Source organism: Propithecus coquereli, unplaced genomic scaffold, assembly GCF_000956105.1.
Source record: "Propithecus coquereli isolate 6110/MARCELLA unplaced genomic scaffold, Pcoq_1.0 Scaffold578, whole genome shotgun sequence".
In the NCBI taxonomy this organism is placed as follows: Eukaryota; Metazoa; Chordata; class Mammalia; order Primates; family Indriidae; genus Propithecus; species Propithecus coquereli.
Genome location: NW_012151707.1, coordinates 463926 through 473831, shown reverse-complemented (window position 1 = coordinate 473831; position 9906 = coordinate 463926). Strand labels below are relative to the sequence as shown.

The following is a 9906-nucleotide window of genomic DNA, read 5'->3' as shown; positions in this document are numbered from 1 at the left end:
CTGCCTCAACCTCCCAGAGTGCTAGGATTACAGGTGTGAGCCACCGTGCCTGGCCCTCAATACCCTCTTGCACTGATTTGAACTGGGCTGCCAGTTTCAGAATCTATAAAATGTTGATATTTAGCATTTATTATGGTTTGTAGATTTTGTAAAATTAAGTGAGTTTAATTTTGTTTTGGGGAAGTTATGTCTTAAACCACACAGACAAAGTGACAATTTCCTGTCTACAGCCTGACCACATGGTCGTTTTAGGATACAATGAAGCTTTGAGGGGACACTGTGGGTGAGTCAGGAAAAGGGACCAGCTCCCCAAATTCTCCAGCTAGTAAGGCTGTTTTAAGGACCCCCAAAGAATTTTCAGTCCTTTCTGGGATTTGCATCAAGTCCTCAAAGTGACCTTACCTTTCTGATCCAGGTACCTCCTCCTGTAGTTAGTAGGGTCCAGCTTTCCCACCCCAGCCTTCTCCTCCTTCACCTTCATCACTAGAAAGTAAAAGACGAACAGCCTCAAAATGTGTACGTTAAAAAGGGTAGGATTTCAAGGACAGATGATCAAATCCGCAATCATAATGGGAGACCTTAATACAGATGAAAAAAATTAAGGTAAAAGGACATAGAAATAAATTGAAGAATTATGTATATGTGTGTGTATGTATATATAATTTCCAAAAAATAGAGAGCACACCTCTCTTTCAAGTACAAATAGAATATTTACAAAGAGAGTATATGTACTAGGCCACAGGAAAGCCTTTAGAAATTTATTATGTTGGCTGGGTGCAGTGACTCATGCTTGTAATCCCAGCACTTTGGGAGGCTGAGGTGGGAATTGCTTGAGGCCAGAAGTTTGAGACCAGGCTGGGCAATACAGTGAGACCCCGTCTCTATTTTTTTCAAAAAAAGTTAAATTTATTACACTTCTGTGGTTTACATATATAAACCAAATTTCCATTATGGTTTCCTATTAAGCCCATGATTAGAAATTATAGAATAGCTTTTTAAAAGGTTTTATCCTAACATTCAAGGATTAGATAGGTTCTACTTATGCAAAATGGTTCTCAAAAATAGGAAAAAGAGGAAATCAGAGGCAGTAGGTACATGCAAAGACCAGGACGCAGGGTGGGGCTGAACACACAGGAGCTGTTTACATCCTCAGATCTCTCTCTCAGGCTCCTGTCTCCCATCATGTCCCTCCTACCCCAGAAGATGGAGAGATTAAACCAGAAGACCCCTGGATAGCTGAATGCAAAAGGAATAATTTTGATGAGGAAACAAAGGATTTAAGTAAAGGCCATTTGCCCCCAGTCCTCTGCCTGTTGGACTCCTGGAACACTAAGGAAGCTCAGGCCCTCCAGGCGGGAGACTGGAGGGCTCACACACTCTAACACAACAGAGGGGGGGGACCTCTAACACAACAGAGGTTTCATCCAATTGCCCACTGTAAGTCTATCATCAACAAATCCAGCCCGGCTGCGTGGCAGCTGTTTGGTAGCTCCTCTCCAAAATAGGAACAGCCCGCCAAGAATCACCAGAACGACAGAAACCAAAACAAATAGGGAAAGAGGAAAAGAGCACTAGGATAAAACCTAATGGTCAACACCAAAGGCATTTAACAAGCTTCTCCTTTGCTTGTGTTTTCTTTAAACTAGCTAATCCACAGCCTCTGTGGAAAGCCTAAGGGATAACGCTGATGCCATGGACCTTAATAAAGACATATCCCCCCAGGTCCTCTCTCTTTCTCTCCATCTCCCCCTCTCTCCCCACTCACTGACTGAGCTCCCTGCTGCCTCCTGCCTTCCTATCATCCTCCCTCAGTAACCTCAAACTTCTCTGGGACTTATAAGTAATAAATCTCTTCTGTTGGTTTCACATTTTCATTGTGTCTCACCTAACAACACACCAGAACTTAACTCACTTCCCGGTCATGGCTCTCCTAGGAAGTGGATATCTTGGCTTATGGCCACTCTCCAGAGAGAGAGAGATCTCAAGACCAAATTAGAGAAAATCATAACAGAGACAAGAAAAAACATTGAATTCACGACAAAAAGTACAGCAGAATGTTATAAGCCTGTAAAGAAACCTATAAACTTACAAAGAATAAGAAAGAACTCCTGGAAATTAAAAATACACTAGAAGAAAAATTTCAGTAGAAGAGTTGGAACATAAAGTTGAAGGAATATGTCAGATAATAGAACACATACACAAAGAGATTTTAAAAATTAGCACAAAACAGGGAAATTAGAGGATCAATCCAGGAAGCCCAAACATCAAATTTATAGGAGTTCCCAAAACAGAGATAAAAAAATAGTGGAGAGAAATTATCAAGGGAATAACATGAGAACATTTCCCAGAACTGAAGGATTTTAACTTCCTGATTGAAAGGGCTTGCTCGGGGCTCATGAAAATTAATTTTTAAAAAATCAATTCCAAGTCACATCATCATGAAGTGTATCCACATCTGGATAAACAGATCTTAAAAGCCCCCAGAAGAAAAAAAATGTCACCTGCAAAGAATCAGACACAAGAATTGGTGTCAGATTTCTCAATAGCTACAGAGGAAGCCCCAAGACAATGGAGTCATACCTCCAAAAGTGAGAAAAATTCATTTCCAACCTAGAATTCCAGTCCCAACCTAGCTATCAAACAAAGATAAGGGTAGAATAAGGACATTTTCAGCCATAAAATGTCTCAAAAATTTACCTCCTATGCACCTTTTTTCTGGAAGTGATTGAAGGAGGAATTCTAGGCAGATGCAAGAGCACTAAGAAAGCAATGTCACTCTGGGAAACGGGATTCACCACAAAACACTGACAAAGGAATGTCCCAGAAGAACTACGCAGCAGCCCAGAGAGCAAGGAGCACATGCATCTTAGAGCAGCCTCGGGACAGGACAGCTCCGAGAAGAAACCTGGATCTGGGAAATGGTCCTGATGTGTCTGCCTGTTTTGAAAGGACAAAGCTCTGTCAAGAATAAAGTTAGAGACTGGTTCATTAGCCTACTCCCTTCTGCCCGTGGATGCTGTGGAGGAAGCATCGTTAAAGTCTCTCTTCCTACTGCTGTCATGTCTAAGTCAGTCTCCTGAAGAGTCCGGACAGCTGCGGAAGCTGTTCATCGAAGGGTTGAGCTTTGAAATAGCTGATGAGGGTCTGAGCAGCCATTCTGAGTGACAGGGAACGCTCACAGGCTGTGTGGTAATGAGAGAACCAAGCACCAAGTACTCTGAGGGCTTTGGGTTTGTCACGTGCATCACCGTGGAGGAGGTAGATGACCCCAGAATTTGAGGTCACACTAGGTAGATGGAAGAGTTGTGGAACCAAAGAGAGCTGTCTCCAGAGAAGATTCTCAAAGACCACTTAACTGTGAAAAAGATCTTTGTTGGTGGCATTAAAGAAGACACTGAAGAACAGCACCTAAGAGACTATTCTGAACAGTATGGGAAAATTGAAGTAATTTGAAATCATGACTGACTGAGGCAGTGGCGAGAAGAGGGGCTTTGCTTTTGTAACCTTTGACAACCAAGACTCTGTGGACAAGACCGTCATGCAGAAATACCATCCTCTGAAGGGCCACAGCTGTGAAGTAAGGAGAGCCCTGTCAAAGCGGGAGATGGCTGGTGCTTCACCCAGTCAATGATGTCAAAGATGCTCTGGAAATGGTGGTGATCATGGAGGACATGTCGGTGGTCATGGTGGCTTTGGTGGCAGCCGTGGTGGTGCTGGATATGGTGGCAGTGGGGATGGCTATAATGGATTTGGTAATGATGCAAGAAATTTTGGAGGTGGAGGAAGCTACAATGATTCTGGCAATAATAACAGTCAATCTTCAAATTTTGGACCCATGAAGGGAGGAAAATCTGGAGGCAGAAGCTCTGTCCCCTACGGTTGTGGAGGCGAATACTTTGCCAAACCAAGGTGGCTGTGGCAGATCCAGTAGCAGCAGTAGCAATGGCAGTGGCAAGTTTTAATTACTGCCAGGAAACAAAGTGTAGTAGGAGAGGAGAGCCGGAGAAGTGACAGGGACGCTACAGGTTACAACAGATTTGTGAACTCAGCCAAGCACAGGGGTGGCAGGGCCTAGCCGCTACAAAGAAGTCATGTTTTAGACAATATTCATGTGTGTGGGCAAACAACTTGAGGCTTGTATTTTTGACTGATTGTGTAACAGGCTATTTTAGTTTCTGTTCTGTGGAAAGCGTAAAGCATTTCAACAAAGGGTTTTTACATATTTTATGTTTTTTTTTTTTTCAGAGACAGAGTCTCGCTCTGCTGCCCAGGCTAGAGTGCCGTGGCATCAGCCTAGCTCACAGCAACCTCAAACTCCTGGGCTCAAGCAATCCTCCTGCCTGAGCCTCCCAGCAGCTGGGACTACAGGCATGCGCCACTGTGCCCAGCTAATTTTTTTCTATATATTTTTAGTTGTCCAGCTAATTTCTTTCTATTTTTAGTAGAGATGGGGTCTCACTCTTGCTCAGGCTGGTCTCGAACTCCTGACCTTGAGCGATCCTCCCTCCTCGGCCTCCCAGAGTGCTAGGATTACAGGCGTGAGCCACCGCGCCCGGCCTATGTGATAATTGTATCCTTGAAAATTAATGGTGAAATCTATTTGTTCAAAGTGAATCATGTTTAAAATGCTCAGCAGACCTACAAAACAAAGAGCACTTTAAGGTGGTTCTCAAACTTGAGCAGGCATCAGAGTCACCTGGAGGGCTTGTTAACACAGGTTGCTGGATCCCAGCCCCAAAGGTTCTGAGTCAGTAGATCTGGGCTGGGGCCTGGGAATCTGCATTTCCAACAAGCTCCCAATTGATGCTGCTGCTGCTGATCCAGGGACCACATTTTAAAAACCGCCGTTTTAAAAAAAAAAAACCCACCGTTTTAAGGAAATAACTTCCAATTTATATTTCCTATTACTTTGGGTCATTTGGTGATTTTTAAACACATTAACTGCCGTGTGAGTTGTATTTAACTCAGGCTAGTTTTGAGCTGGAGGCCTCGTGAAGCATATGTAACTCACATATCTCTTCACCTGGGGAGCTGGGAGAACTATTTTTCAAGTTGCATATACTAATAACTCACGCACAGAAAACAACAACAAATAAATTTTTCATTAAATTAGAAAGGATCGTTTTGTTTTCGAAGTTTTTATTCTAGTTTTGTAATAAAATACCGTGGCCCCGAGGAAAACAATTTTTTTTCTAGTGTGGCAGTATGTTAAAAGCTGCTATCTTCCTCCTCCAGCATGGTGTGAAGAGTACAGAGAAGCCGAGTAACAGATCGCTGTTCCCATAGGAACCACCTCCTAATGGTTTAAGGTAACTCCACCTCTCCCCAGCCCCAAGCAGGAAAGGCCATGTGACCCAGCCTGGCCAATCAAATGCTCCTCATTCCCAGCCACAGAGATTGGTTCAGGGATTATCCCATGTCCAAAGCTCGGCCAATCAGAATTTTTCCCAGGACCTTTCTGCTTGATTCATGCAAAAGCACTGCTCACTCTCGCATTGCTAAACTGATAAGCTTGGGAGTTACTATTTTGCCTGTCACATGGAGGGAAGCAGTCAAGAAAAGTAGAGAAACAGTATTGATAACGCTGTGACTCCCTGAGTCAGTTAATTCTGAACCAGCCTTCTCAGTTGTGTTGAGCTGTTAAATTAACTATTTTTTCTCGTGTTTGAGTTGGGTTTCTGATGTTTGCAATCAAGAGTTCCTGACTAATACAAATGAAACAGAATTTTCCAGCATGTTTTTAAAATGTGTTCTTTCACATTTGAAGTACTGTGGATTCTCAGATTAGAAAACAAATAAAAATTAATACAAAATGACAAGATATATGCAAATAGAGATGAGAACTGTACAAGACTATAGAAATATGGAGATACAATGTAGCTAATACTCAGGTAGGTGCATACCTCCCAGCTCTGGACTAGTTGAGACCATCTCCCCATCACCTCCTCTGTGCTTGGTCCCACCTTCTCATAACTTGAGAGAAGCTCCCTTCCAGGAGTATGCAGAAGTAGGAGAAGAACCCAGGCTACCCCAGATCATCTTCAAAGGAAGCCATCCATATGAAACCGAGTGTTTGCCATAGGGGAAGTGTTGGATTAGCTACTGCTCTGATCGGCAGCTGTACTGCCCACCGTAAGAGTCCCCAACCTAACCTTATCTCCAGTGTTTCATATAATTCATATTAATTGAATGTCAAATATTTTGCTTTTATACTCTCATTTAATCCTCACTATAATTCAGTGAGGTACATAATTTCCACCCCCATTTTACAGATGAGGAAATGGAGATTAAGAATTAAGTGATTTGTCACGGATCACAGAGCCAGCCACAGTGGAGCCAGGATTCAAATTGTATTCTTTTTGATTCCCAAACCCAAGGAAGGAAGGGAGGGAAGGAAAGAAGAAAGGGAGGAAGGGAGAAAGGGTCGGAGGGAGGGAGGGAGAGGAAAGGAGGGAGGCCAGAGAAAGAGAAGTGAAGACATGGGAGATAGAGGGGGTCTGGTGTGGGTTTCTGACAATCTTTCACTTCTGGGTTTCAGGCCCTTCCTGTGGTCTGGCTGAATTCCCGTTTACAAGACCTCCCAATGGCCTTATCACAAATGCCTCTTTTCTCTTCCGTTACCTTCACCTGGTTTGAGTTAATTGCATACAAAGAGTAGCACCCAGTACAACCACCCACTGCAATATGTTGTCAAAGGAATTGTGCTAGCAACACATCAGCCCCTGCACGCAGCAAATGAAAGAACTTGTAACAGGAGCTTTTCCTACCACTAGTCCCTCCCCTGCCCAACTAGCTCACCATTACTCTCCCACCCGTCTCTAGATCACAGCGCGCCTTGGTGTCGAGCATGGCCTCATGCGTGGCCTCATGCTGGGGGATCACACCAAATTCTCGTCTGCCCCAAGTCGAAGGTCCCTTTCCATTTCACTTCCCTCCCACCAGCCTGGAATCACATCTGGGATCCCTGAGAATCCACCAGCCACTGACAAAATCAACACTCTAAGCCTGTAAGACCAAGGACTAGAGTGCTACCCTGGCAAACATACTCAGGTCTCCCCGCCCAGGCATCCTTCATGTCCAAGGCAGCAAGGAATTGGGGATACAGTCCGCCTTAAAGAGGTATAGCACGTTTTAGCCATCAAAACCCTAGTGAATCATCTGGCCTTTGGGCACCCACCCCCTCCCCATCCACAAGGGCATGTCAGTTCAATCCAACAAATCCTCACTGAGTACCCACTTTGTTCCAGATATTTGCATGAGACACTGGGAACAGAACACAACAGTTTAATTATTAGGGAAGAAGGGCAGAGTATGATAATACATTCTTAAGGTCAGACATCCATGTCTCTGGAAGAAAAAATAACTAGAAAAAAAAGGTTATGCCACATCCATTGGTGAGCTTTTTAGGAGCTTTTCCTCCCACACTGTCTTTTAAACCATTTGACCTTGATGCCTAAGAACTCTAGACCAGCCAACATGGTGTCTGATGAGCCCCTCTGATAGCTCAAAGTATTTCAGAAAAGGACTTCCCTGAGGGCTTATCTGGGATTATTTTTTGAACTGAATCGACAAGAATGACACAGGGTCATGCTGGGCTTTAAAAAGCTAAGCTAGACACCAGGGAAAGGCCACCCTCCCAACCAGTGGCTTGTCCATTGCCTCGGGGCCCTGCAGACTGAAACACTCATGCATGCCCCAGGAGAGAAAGGACAAAAGAAGCAAACACAATATTCCTAAGCAAACTAACAGTAACAAAACCAGGTACTGTATCCAAAATTTAAAAACAAAAAATGTGTAATGCAAGAAGGCTAACCATTATTCTGTTTCTATCCCGAGATGTTACATTAGCAGATGGAATTTATTTTCCCATGGTTTTCTGGAGAAGAGGCACATCTTAGGGTTTTTGTTTACTCCATAAATATTTTAGCCAGTCTCACAAATTTGACAAAGACAAAAGAAATTTACAAGCCTAGAAGAGAAAGATTCTCAGTTCCACCAGATGAGGACAAGATAGAACTAACTCACCACAGCGTCAGATGGAACAAGTCTCCTGTTGTTTCTGTTCATTTGGAGTGAGGTTTTCCAACCCAAACCAGTGAACTCAAGACACCATGGTGATAAAAAACAGTATAATCTTGAAAGGAAGCAAATATCCAATGCTCATTTGGAGGATTTAACCTGCTTTCCTGGTATTCTCCTCAGTGTGTGAGAAGCTCACTCTTAAATACTCTGTGCTGGTGGCATGAAGCACATTTTCCCTTGTCTGCATAGCTCTGCCTACTCTCTCTGAAGCTGCAAACTTACCTTTGTGTTCTTAGCACTGGAAACCAGGATCCAAATCCGGGGGAGGCCAGAGCCACCTGCTCTGTTCCTGTTGGGTGGCAAGAAGGGTTCTCTGTGGTTCCCAGGCTGAACAGTATTTGGGGCATTGGAGATTGACTTCTGGGGCTCAGTGGCGGCTAGCCATGTGACCAAGGTGGGGGGAGGGACGCTCCTGCAGGGTCAGGGATGAATGCCTGGTTGACTGACAGACCAGGGTAGAGCAGGGTCTGAATAGAGCTGCCCATGATCATAGACAGATGTCTTTGCTTAAATTTCTTCTTGGATTTTAATTTGGTGATCTTTTTATGTTAGTGGTGTGTTCCAGCCTGATTTTGAAATGCTGCTTTATCTCCCTGCATGGTTTTTATTCCAAATTCTTTTTGGATTCTGTCTTGGAAGGATGTTAGAGCTGGAAGAGAACTTACAGGATGCAACCCTACCCTCAAGGTTTCTCACTTTATATGGGGGAAAACTAAGGCCCAGAGAGGGGTGGTGGCATTTCCAGGAGCCCACAGAGACCTGGGCCTGTTTTTACATGCTAGAGCAACCCCAGTTGGCTCAAAATTGCAGCTCACTTGAATGTCTCCAACTTTTAGATTGTTTAGAACTTTGAGGAACACGGAGATGCCAGTAAAGGATCTTATCACCTTGCAGGTACCTTGATGTGCAGCTGTCGGATTAGGGCATGGCTAAGAAATTGTTCCAGTCTATACTTGTGGTCAGCAAGTTTGCATAAACATGTGTATTTATTTTTAGGTATCTCTACCTCGATTTTCATAAAATGCTCCAGGATGATCTTTTGAGGGGATCAAGTGACACCAAAGCTGGAGACATTTTGACCTCAAAGACCTTGAAGACCTCTCTAGCGTAGAGAGGTCTAGGTCTCCTAGTCCACACTTGCTTCTCCACCCAGAGAGGATGTCTGCGGGCTGCCTGCTGACAGAAGGGGAGATACGGTAGTAACAACGAGGAAATGACAGAGGGGTTGGTTGTAGAAGTAGCAGGATGATAGTGGAGGTGTAGATGGAAGTGGCAAGGTGTAGACAGAGGTGGTGAGGCATAGATGGAGGTGTGAAGTATAGATGGAGATGTGAGGTGTAGTTGGGGGTGCGAGAGGTGGAGATGGGGGTGTAAGATGTAGATGAGGGTGTGAGGTGGAGATGGGGGTGTGAGGTGGAGATGGGGGTGTGAGGTGTAGACAGAGGATGTAGAGGAGCGATGGCAGTGGAGGAAGGAGTTAGAAGTCCTCCTGAATGATGGAGCAGGAGATTCTTGTTCCTATTATGCTGATAACCCTGGATGAAACTGACCTGCTGTGATTACATGGGTGAATGTTAAACCTCACCATTAAGAGTCTAGAGAACCTTATTCTATCCCCAGAGCTGTGTTACCCCAAGGAAATCACTTCACCTCTCTGGGATTCAGGGTTCTTGGAGAAGAGTTCGTACTTACTACATGGTTGTTGTGAGGGGGAACCTGTCTCTCTCCCTCCAAGCACTTTTACCTTGCCCTTTAATGTAGAACTTCTGTTCTTTCTGAAATCTTGAGAAAAGTACTCTCCACTTACTTCTCTACCTACTAACT

The 9906-nt window shown here is 44.2% G+C and overlaps 1 protein-coding gene and 1 pseudogene across 2 annotated transcripts in view; one reads left to right on the top strand and one right to left on the bottom strand.

The window, feature by feature from the left end:
- Positions 1-8351, bottom strand: part of SLC4A5 (solute carrier family 4 (sodium bicarbonate cotransporter), member 5) — a 90866-nt gene extending 82515 nt beyond the window's left edge. The window contains exons 1-2 of one of the 2 annotated variants that reach the window (XM_012658204.1): positions 8305-8351; positions 403-483 (exon numbers count right to left, since the gene is read on the bottom strand). In XM_012658204.1, the coding sequence (XP_012513658.1) occupies positions 403-481 (79 nt within the window). In that variant the 5' untranslated portion in view covers positions 482-483; positions 8305-8351. Of the gene's footprint in view, positions 1-402; positions 484-8304 lie in introns of those variants that run through there. The other variant, XM_012658203.1, reaches the window with a different exon arrangement.
- LOC105821469 lies at positions 2860-3962 on the top strand (annotated as a pseudogene).
- Positions 8352-9906: the final 1555 nt, after the last annotated feature.